This window comes from Procambarus clarkii, chromosome 5, assembly GCF_040958095.1.
Source record: "Procambarus clarkii isolate CNS0578487 chromosome 5, FALCON_Pclarkii_2.0, whole genome shotgun sequence".
NCBI classification, from domain to species: domain Eukaryota; kingdom Metazoa; phylum Arthropoda; class Malacostraca; order Decapoda; family Cambaridae; genus Procambarus; species Procambarus clarkii.
In genome coordinates this window covers 44,146,012-44,167,640 of record NC_091154.1, presented here as the reverse complement: position 1 = coordinate 44,167,640, position 21,629 = coordinate 44,146,012, and the positions used below count along the sequence as shown (strand labels likewise).

General features: G+C 50.8%; 1 protein-coding gene across 1 annotated transcript in view; it reads right to left on the bottom strand.

Annotated features, from left to right (window-relative positions):
• LOC123763767 (uncharacterized) overlaps window positions 1-21,629 on the bottom strand; it is a 199,531-nt gene that overhangs the window by 106,277 nt on the left and 71,625 nt on the right. The window contains exons 2-3 of the mRNA XM_069302051.1: window positions 20,889-21,170; window positions 1,286-1,984 (exon numbers count right to left, since the gene is read on the bottom strand). Of these exons, the coding sequence (XP_069158152.1) occupies window positions 1,286-1,984; window positions 20,889-20,894 (705 nt within the window). The 5' untranslated portion in view covers window positions 20,895-21,170. The remainder of the gene's footprint in view (window positions 1-1,285; window positions 1,985-20,888; window positions 21,171-21,629) is intronic.

The following is a 21,629-nucleotide window of genomic DNA, read 5'->3' as shown; positions in this document are numbered from 1 at the left end:
CCAGCATCCCTGGCCTAGGCCCTGCAGTCTTGTGCACATGTGCCGCTCTCTAGCATCCCTGGCCTAGGCCCTGCAAGCTTGTGCACGTGTGCTTCCCTCCGGCATCCCTGGCATAAGCCCTGCAAGCTTGTGCACATGTGCCACTCTCTAGCATCCCTGGCCTAAGCCCTGCAAGCTTGTGCACGTGTGCTTCCCTCCGGCATCCCTGGCCTAGGCCCTGCAAGCTTGTGCACATGTGCTGCTCTCTAGCATCCCTGGCCTAAGCCCTGCAAGCTTGTGCACGTGTGCTTCCCTCCTGCATCCCTGGCCTAGGCCCTGCAAGCTTGTGCACGTGTGCCTCCCACCGGCATCCCTGGCCTAGGCCCTGCAAGCTTGTGCACGCGTGCCTCCCACCGGCATCCCTTGAGGTTATCTTGAGATGATCTCGGGGCTTTTTAGTGTCCCCGCGGCCCGGTCCTCGACCAGGCCTCCACCCCCAGGAAGCAGCCCGTGACAGCTGACTAAGTCCCAGGTACCTATTTACTGCTAGGTAACAGGGGCATTCAGGGTGAAAGAAACTTTACCCATTTGTTTCTGCCTCGTGCGGGAATCGAATTCTTCTGAATTCCGAATTCTTCCGAATCGAATCCGAATCGAATTCTTCCTCCCTGGCCTAGGCCCTGCAAGCTTGTGCACGCGTGCCTCCCACCGGCATCCCTGGCATAGGCCCTGCAAGCTTGTGCACGCGTGCCTCCCACCGGCATCCCTGGCATAGGCCCTGCAAGCTTGTGCACGTGTGCCTCCCACCGGCATCCCTGGCATAGACTAACAGGCTCAATGTCCCTGACATTGGGAAAATTTATGGTACCAATGCAACGGTACCAATAAATAGCAGATATTGTCCTGCATTTTCATGATATTGACTTGAAAGTGAGGGAGTTACCAGGTGTTGAGTGACAGCATGGGACTATGAGAGGCTGAGAGTAACTAGGGAGTGAGGGAGTTACCAGGTGTTGAGTGACAGCATGGGACTATGAGAGGCTGAGAGTAACTAGGGAGTGAAGGAGTTACCAGACATTGTGTTAAGTAATATGTAGAGATTGTAGCAAACATCATACTATTGACCCTTCCTGTTGATATATTCAAGCACAATAAGTTAGCAGGTTAAGAGAGCATACATCAATCATCAATTTTCACAATGAATAAATTTTACTACAAAAGTGCCATAAATATTCCTTTTCAAACCAAAAAATGACAGTGCATTAATACACGCAGTTTTGCGTCAATAAGAAAACCATCATCGTACCTTCATGGAGGTGTGTACCGTCTTCACATCTGGGAAGAGTTTCTTGCACTTCTGGAGCCACTCTTTAACTTCCACATTAAACTGATCTGCCTTTGCTATGGTTGCGTTATCCTGCATCATGCTCGCTGTGTCCAGGCTCCCCAACATTGTCTGGAGATGCTGCTTTCCTTCCTGTCCTTGTGATGTCATACACACCACAGTTGAATCTTCTTTTTCCAGAAGCTCTATTGCTGTCTTGTTCTGCTCTAACAGACCATAGAGTCTGTCCTGGAGGTGTAGGTGGTGAGTCTTCCAGTCCCCAAGCTGGCCTCGGTACTCAACCAGCTGGGACAGTGCCTCTTCACAAACTGTGATGAGGCTGTTGATGTTTTTCTTCTGTTCCTGGGCCATAGACCGCAGCTTCTTGCTTATGCCTCTCATACGGTCTTGACAACGTTTAGCCGACATTTTTCTTGCTGTAGTGGGACGAGCACCTCTACCTTTGCCAACAAAGGCTCCCCCACAGTTTATCAGAAACTGAATAGCAGCTGTGGCACTGTGCTGGGCATGGCAGCGAGGGCAGGAAAGCTGATCGTTCTTGACAGCATTTTCAATACACTGTCCACAGAATACATGGCCACAGGGTAGAGTGCACTTCTGTCTCAGTGCTGCATCGTAATTACAATAACAGACTGTGCATTCCTCTCTCTTCTTAATATCCTGGGCAAAAGAACATTGTGCTGCATTATACACTAAACCATTATTATGGATTATTACTGTTTATACATTTACTGTATTTTGAATAGCCAATAATTGTAGCACTACAGTACTAAAAAAAACAGCGTTGAATGTAATGAAACGCCATTTTCTGGGTGAGACTCGGAGACTCCCCGGAGGTTTACCGGCTGATATGCTAATGTCAGACTTTGGCATCAGTCATGTGTATGGAGTTCTAGGGACTACCGGGGACCACGGCCAGAACCTGGCCCCCTCAGAGAGGCAAGGGGAGCAATGGCCTATAGAAACCCCCGTGTGGTTGGAAGCATTCTATGTCTGCCATCGACCGGGTCAAGCATCCAGAAAGGTAAGCATTCCAAAACAAACCCCTATTCTGGTGAAAATTGCTACCTAAGCCGAACTAGTGGATAGAACTCTTCAACAGAAAACAAGGAAACTAGTATGACGTCATACGTCACCGCGCCGCTGTCTGCGCAGCTCCCCCCTCCCCGGGAGGGGGAAGGGGGAGCCCCAGACCTCCCACGCCAGCTATCCACCCATCAGTTCTGAGGCTGGATGTCAAAACACACGAAAAAAACGCCGACCGGAGGGAGGGAGGGTTGCCGGGGAGCCTCCGGGTCTCACCCAGAAAATGGCGTTTCATTACATTCAACACTGGTTTTCTGGGGGAAGCCCCGTCGGCTCCCCGGAGCTAACTACCCACAGAGGAAGGTCAAAGGGACAGAACCGGGAGGCGGACACCACGCACCCCCCACGGAAGCGAGACAACCGGCAGCAAACGCCAACCCAAGGCGCCACAGCCCCGAAAAGTCCCGGGAACAACACGAGAACAACGAGCAGCAAGGCCCCCGCACAAACACCAAAAATTCATTCCCGAAAGACTGCAAGGCCACGTCGCCCAGACGGCAGCGAGAGCAGCGAAGCCACGAACGCCACAGGCATGAGGGAAAAACACAGGCAGCTTAGCCGCAAAAACACGGCTGACCACCCGGGACACCATCACCCGCGAACCGGGAAGAACAGAACCGGATCAATGCAAAACGCGCTCCGGACCCAAACGCCGTGGCACGCAAACAACTGCGGAGGGCCGCCACTGAACACAAAACACGACACACCCCCGGCCCGACCAACGAAGCATCAACAAACCCTGGACCCCTCCAGAATGCAGCAGCCCCACCCCGCGCCAGAAAAGATGGAGACTGCTGCCACCAAACAACTAAAACACTAAAACCGAAGGAGCAAGAAAACTCAGCGACTCGACCCCCAGAGGCAAAGGTTAAAAGGAAAGAGCCGACGAAAAAACACACCAGAACCGAAGGGGCACTACCAACCGAGGAGAAGACAGAGCACGCTGACCAGAGACCAGGATGGTGCAAGCGGCGCACAAACAGGCCGGAGGTGAAACGACGCACAAGACAGCTTACTAACGGTGCAGAAGCAACACCAAGACCGAAAGCAAGCTGAAGCGGCTCCGCCAGCGCCGCACGAAAAGAGGCGACAGTATGTGGCAAGACGACGGCCCCCAACCCCCACCAGAAAACCAAGCCGAGAGTAAACCAAGCTAACAAGAGTAACCACCTAAGAAGGGACAGGAAAAGGAAGGACCGCCAAAATACCCCATACTGCCGCCAAGAGAAGCACGCAGGTGGGACACCTACCACGCAGCCACCCGACCACCAACCGGAGGCGAGACCGCGAGGCAGAACATAAGCAGCCCCGACAAGGCCCCTCCAAGCTCAGGAAAAGGCGGAGCCGTGGGAAGATCTCGGGCGCGACCACCGAAACCCAGGCGGCACAAGGAGATGGAACGTCTGCCGAACAGAAAAACTCCCCAAAGCATGCAAGCCCACCAGGAGTTCAGAAACGACGGGTTTGACGCGAGACATCGCAATACCCCCCAAAAAAAAAAAAAAAATCAACCGGCAGGGCAAGCTAGGAAAGCAAAGAAGGCGGAAGGGTCGCCGCCAGAACAGTACCCGAACCAAGGGGTACGAACAACTGCAATAGACCTAGACAAAGAAGCACATCACAGGACACAGGCTGAAAAATGCCCAAGAACACTCGCAGAACACCCCTGCTGCAGAGGAGGCAGGAAGAAAGAGCAGAAGCACAAAAACCCCAGGAAAACAACCAGGGGAGGACAATCAGGCAGGGACAGAAAACCCCTACGCAATCCCCTGGCACAAAACAGCAGCAAAGTGCCACACCACAACCGGACACAGGAACAAGGACACGCCACCGTGAAACACGGTACCAATGCACACGTGCAGCAGCAGCAACAGGCACCACCGCAACATGCAACATGTAAATAGCAACTCCCTTCTGCAAAGGCAGAGAAACAGAGCAGGCAGCCCCTTGACAGGGTCAACGGAAACACGACAAAACCCAGCAGGCCCAGAAACCTGCACCAGGCGACCGACGGCGGAGAAACCCCGCTCGATACCTGCTGGATGGGGTACTGGGAGCTCTTTTACACCCCAAGCCCGGCCCAAGGCCAGGCTAGACCGGCCAGAGGGTGGCCCACCAGGCAGCTGCTAGGAGCAGCCCGCCGGCCCACATACCCCTACAACCAGGATGGGCTGGAACTGCTATACGAAAACAGGCTAGTGTGCCCTGGAAGTCCACGGACGAACCAGCAAGAAGGCTTATGCTCGCAAGTAGGTCGTGTAACAAGCACAGACCTCTGATGGTAATACAGTGTTCCCCAATTGTGCCAATAGCACCACTGCACTCCACTGGTACTATCCCGCAAGTTCTATCAGATAGGCGGGACCCAAGAGCCAGAGCTCAAACCCTGCAAGCACAGCCAGGAGCCTTACCAGGTGAGTACAGAACCAACCCTACAACCCCCACACCTCACAACATGAAAAAAGGTGGGTCCCCTGAATGACTCCAGCATGGGTTGGACATGCACATGAGGGGGACAGGAAGGGGTGAAAAAGGGATAGTCACTGGTGTGCGAACGGTCTCAGTCGCACAAAAATATACCTAAATAAAGACAGGTATATAAACAACCCCGCATCCAGCGCCCGGCCAAAAGACGCCAGACCGCAGAAACTCACCTGGCGAACGGTGGCACAAACTTGACAAGACTCAACCGTGCCCAGAAGAACCTGGGAGCACCGCCAGGTGAAGACGCCAGAGCCAGACCCTGCCGGACTCGCAGGAGAGCAGGGAGAGGCGAAGGAGGCGGTCCACACCCATGACACAGGGAAAACCGCGGTGTCCTCCCCACAACTGAGAACCAGGACACCCCCGGAGCGAAGGGGCACATACCGCAGCCAGGGAGAAGAACGAAAGGCGAAGCATCTTAGCAAAAAGGGTGCAAAACACCAGCACTGAAACAGCGCCCAGATCAAAACAAACTCCACAGCGCATGCGTATGACACGCTGGCCGAACCACACAACCCTCTCTGCGGGAAGGCGCCAACCAGGACTACTGCACTAGAAAAGTAGAAAAAAGACTAAGCAGAAAGAATAAAACCGGCCAAAGAAGCAAAGAGCCCAAAAAGGAACCCAACCAGGCGACAAGGAGCCCAACAGGGCGACAAGTAGCCCAACAGGGCGACAAGTAGCCCAACAGAGCGACAAGTAGCCCAACAGAGCTACAAGTAGCCCAACCGGCTCACAAGTAGCCCAACCGGCTCACAAGTAGCCCAACCGGGCCACAAGTAGCCCAAAACGGCGACAAGGACGAGGAGTCGACAGACGTTCCAATAATGCGGGAAGTAGCGAAAAATCTTCCCGAACCCTCGAGAACACAGAAGCCAACACTAGTCCCGAAGGCACACAAAGGCGCAGGCGCACCCGAGATCAGAAGTCACGTAGAACCCCATCGAATGGGGAAACTTGACGAAAACACCGTCCCAAAAAAGGGTGGGAGGAAACATCCACCCACAGGACGGAACCAACCGACTCAAAGGCCAAGGAACCGAGCCCGGGGAGGGGCCGATGCCCAACAGCACGTACGGCGAGAGGGGAGGAAAGACCCCACTCCGCGTAACCACAAGCCCCGCCTAGAGGGGGATAAAAAAAAAAACCCACGGGGTCCAACGGGGCCAAGGCCCCCCAAGTCAGCCCCTCCCCAGCCCAGGGAACCTACCTGACAGGCCCCTGGGCCGAGCCGTTCCCCCAAAGCCCCGGTCGTACCAGAAAACCGGGGCAGCCGTGAAAACACTAAGGAAGGGAGCCCACTGGCAGACTCATACAACACGGCTGGAGGAACAGGCTCAAATGCCCCCGTCACTACCCCAGAAGGGGAATTCCCCGAGACTGCCCGAGTCTCAACACCATCAAAAACCCCGCCCCGAACCTACAGACGGTAAGGAACCAGACGCAGGCAGGAAGGGTGATCCAGGGGAAAGACAAGGGGGCGTGGATGGAACCGAAGCAACCAACACCCCTTAGTCCCAAAACAAACTACAACGAGGCAGCCCTGGGGTTCCCGGGGAGGAAACCACGAGAACGTTGCCACCACCAAGGCTCAAGTGCAACGCCCCTGCTGCCCGCACCCGCTTTGTCAGCACAACTGGTAACCAAGCCACAACAAGCAACCAAACTCGCAGGACTCCGGGTCGAAGGTGTCACCGACCCCACAGGCAGCAGACGGAGGCAAAACAGGGAGTCACCCAGAGACAAAGGGTGAGAGCAACCCTCAAACTCGCTGGAAGCGAGGGGAGGACTCTGGGGTCACATCCATCGGACCCGCGCGCCCCCAGGGGTTTCCCAGGGTCCCGAGCGTTTACTTTAAGAGGACTCGCGCTCAGGTAATCCCCGGCAGGGTACTGCTAACCGGCACCCAAAGCTACCAAACAACTTTCAAAGAGCTGAACCCCCGGGACGTGTACACTCACGGGGACCTAGCAGGGGGTACCACCAGAAAATACTCAGAACACAAGGGACACAAGGGGCAAGAACGAAGGCAGACCCCCCACCAGGTAGATAAACAAAAAGAAAAAGAAAACCCCGCAAGAGGACAGCGTACCCAAGCGGAACAGAGCCGGCCGCTATGATTGGTAAAGACAAGCTGCACAGTACCCTGCGCCCCACCAGTACAAAACTGCCCCTTACTCTAAGGCGAACAAGGGAGACAGAACACCCGAGCACACAAAGAGCGGCCGAAAACCAAGCAGTAAACGGCCAAGCAGGGGCAGGACCCAAGGAACTTGTGGAAGGTGGCCCCAAGCCCCAAGGGCAGTACTTACAGGGCACCTAGGGAAGGGAACCCTAGGCGCATGCAGCCCGAGTACTGGAGAATCACTCCCGGCTCATGCACCACCTAGAAAACAGACACCACACTCTAGGTACAGTGCTGAAACAACCACTGGAGCCGGAGCACATAACCGGTGCCTATAGTATCAGCCGAAGAACTGATGGGTGGATAGCCGGCGTGGGAGGTCTGAGGCTCCCCCCTTCCCCCTCCCGAGGAGGGGGGAGCTGCGCAGACAGCGGCGCGGTGACGTATGACGTCATACTTGTTTCTTTGTTTTCTGTTGAAGAGTTCTATCCACTAGTTCGGCTTTAGGTAGCAATTTTCACCAGAATAGGGGTTTGTTTTGGAATGCTTACCTTTCTGGATGCTTGACCCGGTCGATGGCAGACATAGAATGCTTCCAACCACACGGGGGTTTCTATAGGCCATTGCTCCCCTTGCCTCTCTGAGGGGGCCAGGTTCTGGCTCGTGGTCCCCGGTAGGCCCTAGAACTCCATACACATGACTGATGCCAAAATCTGACATTAGCATATCAGCCAGTAAAGCTCCGGGGAGCCGACGGGGCTCCCCCCAGAAAATTAGAAATATTTTAAGTAAACATAAAATTTTAATGGTATACCAAAACTGAACTTGAAATGCAATTATTAAAATGTAAATGATGGATCAGAGTCATCACGTTTACCTACACACAACTGGTGGCTCCTGGAAGCCAGACATAAGTATAATTGACATGACAAAGCAAATGAATGACTAAACAATAATTAAGCCTTGTGGATGTCAAAACCATCAGCAGTTTCAAAGTATCACAAGACAAACATTATACCACGAGTGTAACTTTCGTCCTGGAACAACACTTAAGTAATTATACTTCTCTGGTGAGGTATTTAGTCCATACATAATTATATATCAATCAGTAAGAGGTATGAAACATCACCACTTACATGAAGCAAAATGTTGCCCAACACGTATACATGTACATCAGAGCAGCAGTTTACTGTAGTTTTTCTCAGGCACAATCATCAAGAAAACTAAGCAGACACAATTCTCCCCAACTGTATACAGACTCACCAGCTGAGAGTAACACATACAGACTCACCAGCTGAGAGTAACATATACAGACTCACCAGCTGAGAGTAACACATACAGACTCACCAACTGAGAGTAACACATACAGACTCACCAGCTGAGAGTAACACATACAGACTCACCAACTGAGAGTAACATATACAGACTCACCAGCTGAGAGTAACATATACAGACTCACCAGCTGAGAGTAACACATACAGACTCACCAACTGAGAGTAACACATACAGACTCACCAACTGAGAGTAACATGTACAAACTCACCAACTGAGAGTAACACATACAGACTCACCAGCTGAGAGTAACACATACAGACTCACCAACTGAGAGTAACACATACAGACTCACCAGCTGAGAGTAACACATACAGACTCACCAACTGAGAGTAACATGTACAAACTCACCAACTGAGAGTAACACATACAGACTCACCAGCTGAGAGTAACACATACAGACTCACCAACTGAGAGTAACACATACAGACTCACCAACTGAGAGTAACATATACAGACTCACCAGCTGAGAGTAACACATACAGACTCACCAGCTGAGAGTAACACACAGAACTAGTCAAAAGTATGCACTGAGAATGTGAGTACTTATAGAACACCAGCGTTGAATGTAATGAAATGCCAGTTTCTGGGTGAGCCTCGGAGGCTCCCCGATACTATCCATACTGATATACAGTGGTACCTCGGTTTAGGAGTTAAATCCGTTCCTGGAAATAACTCGTATACCGAGAACTCGTAATCCGAAGCTAATTTCCCCATAAGAAATAATGGGAAATGAATTAATCCGTTCCTGACTACCCCAGAAACCCCACTTCAAACTCAATTTTATACCTAATTCATCTAAATAAACCTACAAAACTATGTTCAAGTTATTACTTACCCTTACTGATGAATGCTGTAGGCATATGGAAGATGGTGAGGAGGGGGGGAGAAGGAGAGGTGTTACTGTTTGGAAGGGGAGTCCCCTTCCATTATAACATCAGGCAGTGAGGACCTCTCTGGGATGCATTCTCTGGCACGTTTTGCCTGCATACCACTAGGTCCTGGTTGTGGCTCACTGCTCGATTTTCTCACAAGAAATCAGTCTATGGAAGTTTGTTTTCCCCTTCTTTGCAAGCTGTCTCTGTAGTAAGGCATCACATTGTCATTGAAAAGATTAAGGCAACGGCCTACTACAGCTTTCTCTAGGCGAGTCTTTTCAATAAAAGTTTGCATCTCTTCCCACATCTGACACCACTTCTTAATTTCTGCAGAAGGGACATTCTGTACTGCCTCATCCTCCTCCACTGGAGAAACATCCTCAGCTGGGTCTTCTTGCTGTTCCTTTTGAAGGGCTTGGAGTTCTTCGGTGGTCAGTTCTTCGTTGTGTTCTTCCACCAACTCCACATCATCACCATCCAATTCCAAGCCCATTTGCCAGCCCAGAGTAACAATTTCCTCAACAAAAGGTGCATCATTTACAGGCTCAAACCACCCAAAGTCTAGTTCTGTCACACATTCTGGCCACAATTTTCTCCAGCCAGAGATCAGGGTTCTTTGAGTCACTTCTTGCCAGGCTTTGTCAACGAGTTTTAAAGAACTACAAATGTTATAATGATCTTTCCAGAATTCTTTGAGAGTGAGGTTTGTGGCTTCAGTCACTTCAAAACATTTCCGGAAAAGTGCCCTTTCATACAGTTTCTTAAAATTCGCTATGATTTTCTGGTCCATAGGCTGAATTAGAGGAGTGGTGTTAGGAGGAAGGAACTTTATTGTGAGAAATTTACTGTATCTGTGCATTAACCACTTAACACTTTCCTCCCGGGGGTCACTTGAAAATCTGCAGAAGACATATTTTTATGTCTGACGAACAAATATTTCTATAAAATTCAATTCTTATCCGATCGACTTGGGGATAGTATGAACATGTTTGCCATAAAATATACGTTTTCTCTAATAGCCACATAGCCTATTTGGAAGAACGGCATTGTCTTGTATCTTCGTTGTAAAACTATTGTATTGTTGACACGACGAGTGTAATCGACGAAGTTTCTTTATTTGGTGCCAGTCTAACGCATCCTTGTGTGACATTTTATACATATGTTCTTCTAGAACATTCTATTGCGAACACATTGGTACAAAAATGAAATATGTACATAGAAAATTAAGGTCAGGACAGCGAAAAGAATATTCACTTTTCAATACTGGTTTCGATGATGTGCGGTAACGGGTAACACTTCTCCCACTTCCCACACTCTTGCGGGTGGGCCGCGATCATGATTCTACATTTAGTGAGGGAGGGTGGTAGTGAGGGAGAGTGGTGGTGAGGGAGGTGAGGGAGAGTGGTGGTGGTGGTGGTGGTGGTGAGGTAGGCGGTGGGAGGGATCGCTAACCAAGTGATAGTTGCCAAACCCTTCCACCCATACTGAATTAAAAAACCAGCGTTGAATGTAATGAAACGCCATTTTCTGGGTGAGACCCGGAGGCTCCCCGGAGCTTTACCGGCTGATATGCTAATGTCAGACTTTGGCATCAGTCATGTGTATGGAGTTCTAGGGCCTTCCGGGGACCACGGCCAGAACCTGGCCCCCTCAGAGAGGCAAGGGGAGCAATGGCCTATAGAAACCCCCGTGTGGTTGGAAGCATTCTATGTCTGCCATCGACCGGGTCAAGCATCCAGAAAGGTAAGCATTCCAAAACAAACCCCTATTCTGGTGAAAATTGCTACCTAAGCCGAACTAGTGGATAGAACTCTTCAACAGAAAACAAGGAAACTAGTATGACGTCATACGTCACCGCGCCGCTGTCTGCGCAGCTCCCCCCTCCCCGCGAGGGGGAAGGGGGAGCCCCAGACCTCCCACGCCGGCTATCCACCCATCAGTTCTGAGGCTGGATGTCAAAACACGCGAAAAACGCCGACCGGAGGGAGGGAGGGTTGCCGGGGAGCCTCCGGGTCTCACCCAGAAAATGGCGTTTCATTACATTCAACGCTGGTTTTCTGGGGGGAGCCCCGTCGGCTCCCCGGAGCTAACTACCCACAGAGGAAGGTCAAAGGGACAAAACCGGGAGGCGGACACCACGCACCCCCCAAGGAGGCGAGACAACCGGCAGCAAACGCCAACCCAAGGCGCCACAGCCCCGAAAATCCCGGGAACAACACGAGAACTATGAGCAGCAAGGCCCCTGCACGAACACCAAAAATCCATGCCCGAAAGACTGCAAGGCCACGTCGCCCAGACGGCAGCGAGAGCAGCGAAGCCACGAACGCCACAGGCATGAGGGAAGAACACAGGCAGCTTAGCCGCAAGAACACGGCTGACCACCCGGGACACCATCACCCGCGAACCGGGAAGGACAGAACCGGATCAACGCAAAACGCGCTCCGGACCCAAACGCCGTGGCACGCAAACAACAGCGGAGGGCCGCCACTGAACACAAAAACGACACACCCCCGGCCCAACCAACGAAGCACCAACAAACCCTGGAGCCCTCCAGAATGCAGCAGCCCCACCCCGCACCAGAAAAGATGGAGACTGCTGCCATCAAACAACCAAAACGCTAAAACCGAAGGAGCAAGAAAACTCAGCGAACCGACCCCCAGAGGCAAAGGCCCAAAGGAAACAGCCGACGAAAAAACACACCGGAACCGAAGGGGCACTACCAACCGAGGAGAAGATAGAGCACGCTGACCACAGACCAGGATGGTGCAAGCGGCGCACGAACAGGCCGGAGGTGAAACGACGCACAAGACAGCTGACTAACGGTGCAGAAGCAACACCAAGACCGAAAGCAAGCTGAAGCGGCTCCGCCTGCGCCGCACGAAAAGAGGCGACAGTATGTGGCAAGACGACGGCCCCAACCCCCACTAGAAAACCAAGCCGAGAGTAAACCAAGCTAACAAGAGTAACCACCTAAGAAGGGACAGGAAAAGGAAGGACCGCCAAAATACCCATACTGCCGCCAAGAGAAGCACGCAGGTGGGACACCTACCACGAAGCCACCCGACAACCAACCGGAGGCGAGACCACGAGGCAGAACATAAGCAGCCCCCGACAAGGCCCCTCCAAGCTCAGGAAAAGGCGGAGCCGCGAGAAGATCTCGGGCGCGACCACCGAAACCCAGGCGGCACAAGGAGATGGAACGTCTGCCGAACAGAAAAACTCCCCAAAGCATGCAAGCCCACCAGGAGTTCAGAAACGACGGGTTTGACGCGATACATCGCAAGACCCCCCAAAAAAAAAAAAAAAAAATCAACCGGCAGGGCAAGCTAGGAAAGCAAAGAAGGCGGAAGGGTCGCCGCCAGAACAGTACCCGAACCAAGGGGTACGAACAACTGCAATAGACCTAGACAAAGAAGCACATCACAGGACACAGGCTGAAAAACGCCCAAGAACACTCGCAGAACACCCCTGCTACAGAGGAGGCAGGAAGAAAGAGCAGAAGCACAAAAACCCCAGGAAAACAACCAGGGGAGGACAATCAGGCAGGGACAGAAAACCCCTACGCAATCCCCTGGCACAAAACAGCAGCAAAGTGCCACACCAAAATGAGGGCAGTAATCAGAGGCAATGTATCAGAATGGAGAAATGTCACAAGTGGAGTACCACAGGGTTCAGTTCTTGCACCAGTGATGTTTATTGTGTACATAAATGATCTACCAGTTGGTATACAGAATTATATGAACATGTTTGCTGATGATGCTAAGATAATAGGAAGGATAAGAAATTTAGATGACTGTCATGCCCTTCAAAAAGACCTGGACAAAATAAGTATATGGAGCACCACTTGGCAAATGGAATTTAATGTTAATAAATGTCATGTTATGGAATGTGGAATAGGAGAACATAGACCCCACACAACCTATATATTATGTGAGAAATCTTTAAAGAATTCTGATAAAGAAAGAGATCTAGGAGTGGTTCTAGATAGAAAACTATCACCTGAGGACCACATAAAGAATATTGTGCAAGGAGCCTATGCTATGCTTTCTAACTTCAGAATTGCATTTAAATACATGGATGGCGATATACTAAAGAAATTGTTCATGACTTTTGTTAGGCCAAAGCTAGAATATGCAGCTGTTGTGTGGTGCCCATATCTTAAGAAGCACATCAACAAACTGGAAAAGGTGCAAAGACATGCTACTAAGTGGCTCCCAGAACTGAAGGGCAAGAGCTACGAGGAGAGGTTAGAAGCATTAAATATGCCAAAACTAGAAGACAGAAGAAAAAGAGGTGATATGATCACTACATACAAAATAGTAACAGGAATTGACAAAATCGACAGGGAAGACTTCCTGAGACCTGGAACTTCAAGAACAAGAGGTCATAGATTTAAACTAGCTAAACACAGATGCCGAAGAAATATAAGAAAATTCACCTTCGCAAATAGAGTGGTAGACGGTTGGAACAAGTTAAGTGAGAAGGTGGTGGAGGCCAAGACCGTCAGTAGTTTCAAAGCGTTATATGACAAAGAGTGCTGGGAAGACGGGACACCACGAGCGTAGCTCTCATCCTGTAACTACACTTAGGTAATTACACTTAGGTAATTACACCACAACCGGACACAGGAACAAGGACACGCCACCGTGAAACACGGTACCAATGCACACGTGCAGCAGCAGCAACAGGCACCACTGCAACATGCAACATGCAAATAGCAACTCCCCTCTGCAAAGGCAGAGAACGGAGCAGGCAGACCCCAGACAGGGCCAACGGAGACACGACAAAAACCCTGCAGGCCCAGAAACCTGCACCAGGCGACCGACGGCGGAGAAACCCCGTTCGATACCTGCTGGATGAGGTACTGGGAGCTCTTTTACACCTGAAGCCCGGCCCAAGGTCAGGCCAGACCGGCCAGAGGATGGCCCACCAGGCAGCTGCTAGAAGCAGTCCACCGGCCCACATACCCCCACAACCAGGACGGGCCGGAACCGCCATACGAAAACAGGCCAGTGCGCCCTGGAAGTCCACGGACGAACCAGCAAGAAGGCTTATGCTCGCAAGTAGGTCGTGTAACAAGCACAGACCACTGATGGTAATACAGTGTTCCCCAAAAGTGCCAATAGCACCACTGCACTCCACTGGTACTATCCCGCAAGTTCTACCAGATAGGCGGGACCCAAGAGCCAGAGCTCAAATCCTGCAAGCACAGCCAGGAGCCTCACCAGGTGAGCACAGAACCAACCCTACAAACCCCCACACCTCACAACATTAAAAAAGGAGGGTCCCCTGAATGACTCCAGCATAGGTTGGACATGCACATGAGGGGGACAGGAAGGGGTGATAAAGGGACAGTCACTGGTGTGCGAACGGTCTCAGTCGTACAAAAATATACCTAAATAAAGACAGGTATATAAACACCGCCGCATCCAGCGCCCGGTCAAAAGATGCCAGACCGCAGAAACTCACCTGGCGAATGGTGGCACGAACTTGACACGACTCAACCATGCCCAGAAGAACTTGGGAGCACCGCCAGGTGAAGACGCCAGAGCCGGACCCTGCCGGACCCGCAGGAGAACAGGGAGAGGCGAAGGAGGCGGTCCACACCCATGACACAGGGAAAACCGCGGTGTCCTCCCCACAACTAGGAACCAGGACGCCCCCGGCGCGAAGGGGCACATACCGCAGCCAGGGAGAAGAACGAGAGGCGAAGCACTGTAGCAAAAAAGGGCGCAAAACCCCAGCACTGAAACACCGCCCAGACCAAAACAAACTCCACGGCGCATGCGCATAACACGCTGGCCGAACCGCACACCCTCCCTGCGGGAAGGCGCCAGCCAGGACTACTGCACGAGAAAAGTAGCCAAAAAAGGAAGCAGGAACAATAAAACCGGCCAAAGAAGCAAAGAGCCCAAAAAGGAGCCCAACCGGGCGACAAGTAGCCCAACCGGGCGACAAGTAGCCCAACCGGGCGACAAGTAGCCCAACAGGGCGACAAGTAGCCCAACAGGGCGACAAGTAGCCCAACCGGGCGACAAGTAGCCCAACCGGGCGACAAGTAGCCCAACCGGGCGACAAGTAGCCCAACCGGGCGACAAGTAGCCCAACAGGGCGACAAGTACGAGGAGCCGACAGACGTTCCAATAATGCGGGAAGTAGCGAAAAACCTTCCCGTACCCTCGAGAACACAGAAGCCAACACTAGTCCCAAAGGCACACGAAGGCGCAGGCGCACCCGAGATCAGAAGTCACGCAGAACCCCATCGAACGGGGAAACATGACAAAAACACCGTCCCAAAAAAGGGGGGGAGGAAACATCCACCCACAGGACGGAACCAACCGACTCAAAAGGCCAAGGAACCGAGCCCGGGGAGGGGCCGACGTCCAACAGCACGTACGGCGAGTGGGGAGGAAAGACCCCACTCCGCGTAACCACAAGCCCCGCCTAGAGGGGGATAAAAACCCCCACGGGGACTAACGGGGCCAAGGCCCCCCCAAGTCAGCCCCTCCCCAGCCCCGGGAACCTACACGACAGGCCCCGGGGCCGAGCCGTTCCCCCAAAGCCCCAGCCGTACCAGAAAACCGGGGCAGCCGTGAAAACACTAAGGAAGGGAGCCCACTGGCAGACTCATACAACACGGCTGGAGGAACAGGCCCAAATGCCCCCGTCACTACCCCGGAAGGGGAATTCCCCGAGACTGCCCGAGTCTCAACACCACCAAAAACCCCGCCCCGAACCTACAGACGGTAAGGAACCAGATGCAGGCAGGAAGGGTGAACCAGGGGAAAGACAAGGGGGCGTGGATGGAACCGAAGCAACCTACACCCCCAAGTCCCAAAACGAACTACAACGGGGCAGCCCCGGGGCTCCCGGGGAGGAAACCACGAGAACATTGCCACCACCAAGGCTCAAGTGCAACGCCCCTGCTGCCCGCACCCGCTTTGTTAGCACAACTGAGTAACCGAGCCACAACGAGCAACCAAACTCGCAGGACTCCGGGTCGAAGGTGTCACCGACCCCACAGGCAGCAGACGGAGGCAAAACAGAGAGTCACCCAGAGACAAAAGGTGAGAGCAACCCTCAAACTCGCTGGAAGCGAGGGGGGGACTCTGGGGTCACATCCATCGGACCCGCGCGCCCCCAGGGGTTTCCCAGGGTCCCTAGCGTTTACTTTAAGAGGACTCGCGCTCAGGTAATCCCAGGCAGGGTACTGCTAACCGGCACCCAAAGCTACCAAACAACTTTCTAAGAGCTGAACCCCCGGGACGTGTACACTCACGGGGACCTAGCAGGGGGTACCACCAGAAAATACTCAGAACACAAGGGATACAAGGGGGCAAGAATGAAGGCAGACCCCCCACCAGGTAGATAAACAAAAAGAAAAAGAAAACCCCGCAAGAGGACAGCGTACCCAAGCGGAACAGAGCCGGCCGCTATGATTGGTAAAGACAAGCTGCACAGTACCCCGCGCCCCACCAGTGCAAACACTGCCCCTTACTCTAAGGCGAACAAGGGAGACAGAACACCCGAGCACACAAAGAGTGGCCGAAAACCAAGCAGTAAACGGCCAAGCAGGGGCAGGACCCAAGGAACTTGTGGAAGGTGGCCCCAAGCCCCAAGGGCAGTACTTACAGGGCACCTAGGGAAGGGAACCCTAGGCGCATGCAGCCCGAGTACTGGAGAATCACTCCCGGCTCACGCACCACCTAGAAAACAGACACCACACTCTAGGTACAGTGCTGAAACAACCACTGGAGCCGGAGCACATAACCATTGCCTATAGCATCAGCCGAAGAACTGATGGGTGGATAGCCGGCGTGGGAGGTCTGGGGCTCCCCCTTCCCCCTCCCGGGGAGGGGGGAGCTGCGCAGACAGCGGCGCGGTGACGTATGACGTCATTCTAGTTTCCTTGTTTTCTGTTGAAGAGTTCTATCCACTAGTTCGGCTTAGGTAGCAATTTTCACCAGAATAGGGGTTTGTTTTGGAATGCTTACCTTTCTGGATGCTTGACCCGGTCGATGGCAGACATAGAATGCTTCCAACCACACGGGGGTTTCTATAGGCCATTGCTCCCCTTGCCTCTCTGAGGGGGCCAGGTTCTGGCTCGTGGTCCCCGGTAGGCCCTAGAACTCCATACACATGACTGATGCCAAAGTCTGACATTAGCATATCAGCCGGTAAAGCTCCGGGGAGCCGACGGGGCTCCCCCCAGAAAATTAAATAGCTGTACATTATTTATGCCAAAATATGTTACTTTTTGTGGATTTATATACATTATTAATCATTAACATGTTTTATTGGTGGTGAGGGAATTGTTTAATTAATTGTTTATTATTAAACAAATAGTTTTATTTATGAATTATGCACAGTTGATATCTGCGAGCAGGCGCTGACAGACATGTCTGGGTAGCGTCGACCCTGATAGTAGCTCCCTCCTCCAAAGCATGCTGTTCTCATGTTATGAGGAAGACAGAGAGGGAGTGAGGGAGGGAGGGAGGGAGGCACTGAGCGGGAGAGAGGCAGGGAGGGAGGGAGAGTGAAGAAGGGGGTGAGAGAAGAGTGGGGGGTGAGGGAAGAGTGGGGGGTGAGGGAAGAGTGGCGGTGAGGGAAGAGTGGCAGGTGAGGGAGAGAGTGGGGGGTGAGGGAAGAGTGGCAGTGGGGGAAGAGTGGCAGTGAGGGAAGAGTGGGGGGATGAGAGAAGAGTGGGGGGGGGGATGAGGGAAGAATGGGGGTGAGGGAAGAGAGGGGGTGGTGAGGGAAGAGTAGGGGGTGAGGGAAGAGTAGGGGGTGAGGGAAGAGTAGGGCGTGAGGGAAGAGTAGGGGGTGAGGGAAGAGTAGGGGGTGAGGGAAGAGTAGGGGGTGAGGGAAGAGTAGGGGGTGAGGGAAGAGTAGGGGGTGAGGGAAGAGTAGGGGGTGAGGGAAGAGTAGGGGGTGAGGGAAGAGTAGGGGGTGAGGGAAGAGTGGCGGTGAGGAAGGGAGGGAGGTGTTTGGTTAATATGGTTCACTTGTTGTGTGATCCACTTGTCCATTTGTGTGATCCAACTTGTCATATGAAGGAATTATTTATTGTAACCTATGAAAGAATAAGCAATAACACAGGAACTAACTTGGAACGCAATTACACAATGAACTTTATTTCATTTTAATTTTATAAAATATATCTTACCTGAATGTTACTTGAAATATTACCAACACTTCAACAACTTTGGAAATACAGGTGCCCCACATTTAACGACCTGCGTACAGCCCCATATAGGCCGTTAAATTGAGTGGATACTTAGTACTATATCAGTATGGATAGCTTCAGGGAGCCTCTGGGGCTCTCCACAGAAAAGCACGATAGCCTTGTGGGTGAGGATTTTAGACAGAAGTATGCAACAATTACATGATGTTACGAAGCATTAGCTGTCTAGTGAGACCATAATACCAGAACCAGTAGCCTCCTGCCTGTCTTTGTGGACGGTTATGTGCTCATTTTGCTCTGAGGCTGTCCGTTGTTTTTTGTGCGTATGAACTGTTTGTGGGGTATGACACTGCTGATATGGCACCTACCAAGGAACTAAGCAAAGAAACCATTGTTCAGATCATTGCTTTTAAGGAAGCAGGCCACCAAAGAAAAGGAAATTAAGTGAATTATTGGGTGAAACCAAGTTGACATGAAGAAGTGTTGTGCAGGTTTCTGACCGGGAAACAGTGGTGACACACTTTACAGAAACATGAGTCTGGTCATCCCTGGAAGACTCCAAGGTCTACTCTTGCTGTAAATATGAAGCATACACTCCAATCAATTTCTTAGAACATTCACAGACCTTGAAGACGTTTTCCTGGGATAACCAAACCAATGTTTCTATAGTCGTGTGTCATCAATGTTTTCCCCTTGGAAATGAGCACAATACTTCCTCATATCAACTTAACTACACCCAACAATTCACTTCTTTCATTACTTTGATAGTCTGCTTCCTTAAAAGCAATGATCTGATTAATGATTTCTTTGCTTAGATCCTTGGTGAGTGCCATGAGAACCATATAATACCACAAGCACCACTGTTAACTGCAATAAAACATGGCAAGATGCCAGAGCGAGACGTGCAACACAACAGACCACTAAGAATGACCAGGTGCAACTGAGCCTCCCAGCTGTACAGCTGCAGGCAACTACAGTAGTAGATACCATGTACCCAGTGCATACTTCTGTCCCTGATATTTCACACACAAGACTAACATTTGGCGGCGTATATTTTTTTACGAGTACTTTAGACTTTCCAACTAAGAATAACACCTAGACTTTCCAGCTGAGAGAAACTTACAGTATATAAACTCTCCAATTGAGAGTAACACATACAGAACACACTAAATATACGACAAGTAAACATGCAAAATACCATGGAGGAAAAACGTAAGCCAGTCATATCATCAGGTAATTGTTATGATAACCACAACATAATACTGATTGCCCTCCCCATCACAAAGAAGTGACTACATATATTTTAATTTGTTCTATCACCAGGTAGTGGCCGCTCCATACTAAATTTTAAAAGTAGATATTGTAGGGAAATAGGTCAAGTCATTGCATTAAATTAGCTGGTAGGTAAAAAGGCAGGGTTTAAGAGCTAAAGCTTGATTCTGCAGACTTAAATAAGTGAGTATACAATAACTGTTCCCCGGCAACCCTTTGAAGTGACCTAAAAGATAAAGTCCACAATACCATGGCAAATAATGTAAACTGCATCTTATATAAAGCCCTAATCCGCCCACTCATAACATACGCCCCTGTAGCCCTAATACTTGCAGCCAACACAAACAAGCACACAACACCAAGATACACCTATACAAAGCCCTAATCTGCCCACTCATAACATATGCCCCAGTAGCCCTAATAATTGCAGCCAACACAAAACAAAACTCCAACGCATCCAAAACAAAGTTCTAAGGTGGATATACGACGCCCGTTGGAATGACTTCGTCACAAATGACAGGCTCCACCTCAAGGCCAACAAGCCTTCCTTAAACATATACTGGAAACACCTGGCTAACAAAGAGATACACAGACTAACCACTTACCACCAACACCACACCACATTCCTCACCAACACAATACAGATGCATGAACACTGACAACCTTCTTAACATGCCACAACACTCACCACCAGCACCACTATATACATAACATGCCACTAATACATTAACCACATAAATTACCCCATCCTCTCCATTTAAAACAAAAACAAAATCTCACGATGGCTAGGCAAGACTTCCGGTACCATTGGGACTTCCCAGATGCTTGGGTGGACATGATTAGTGATAATATATACCCTGATTACAAGACCTGCAGCTGGGTTAAGCCCTGGCACTACTCTCTCCATCTGCGGCATTTCCACTCCAGACTATTCTTCCATCTGTCCCGACTTTCCGCTCACACTTTACCTGAACAATCGATTGATTGATTAATATGGATGATGGAGAAGATTACCTCCAGATACCATAGTGATGTTCCAGGGAAGGTTTAAAGTCTCAGATGGGTACCAATTAGGTACTTCCGAGATCTTTCCTTATTTCGAGTATCCATGACCTGGTTGGCAGGACAATGGTACTGCATAGTACAGTTTGACACTCCACTGATCCAAGTGAATAAGTGACCGAAAATTGTATTTGTTCTTACCATCATTAAAGGGTCCGGAGTAGTGCTTGTAGATGCTTGGGTAGCCAAGTAGTGGGACTGGCTGCGATACTATTCCTCCTTGGTGGTCAAGTAGTAGGACTCCTTGTGCATGTGATCTTCCTTGAGGGGTAAGCAGTGCAATTTGTAGTGTTTGGAATCGTCCTTAACACAACAAAACAGGACCAGTCAAGTGAATGATCCTCTTTAGTGGCCAAGCTGTGGGATCAGTAGTATTTGTGATCCTTCTTGGTGGCCAAGCTGTGGTAATGGATGCACAGTCACCTGTAGGTGATAGATATTTGAATTATAGTCATCATATTTAATATAGGCATAATTAAGAAAACATTTACATAAAACTAAGATATGGTTTGATCCCTTTAGGGAAAGCAAAAGAATCCTTGGGCTGGCATACCTCACCATATCAGGAGATCACAGTGAAGAACAGGTGATGAAACTCAGAAAAAGTGAGGACAGGCTTACTGAGAATAACAAGGTGGTGTGCAAAGAACTCAACAAGACATTCCAGGAGGAATTCAGAATAAAGCAATGAAAAGTGTCTGAGTTGAGAGACTGCATTAAACCAAGCAGCACTGAAGGAGTTTGATATTACCAGAGATGAGGTTAGAAGGCTCGTCCAAAATCTAGCTTAAGTTTCGGCCCCATTGACAGCCTTGTTGCGGACAAAAGTTAAATTTGTTTGGACCTCGGAACATGTGCAAGCATTTAATAAAATTAAAGAAA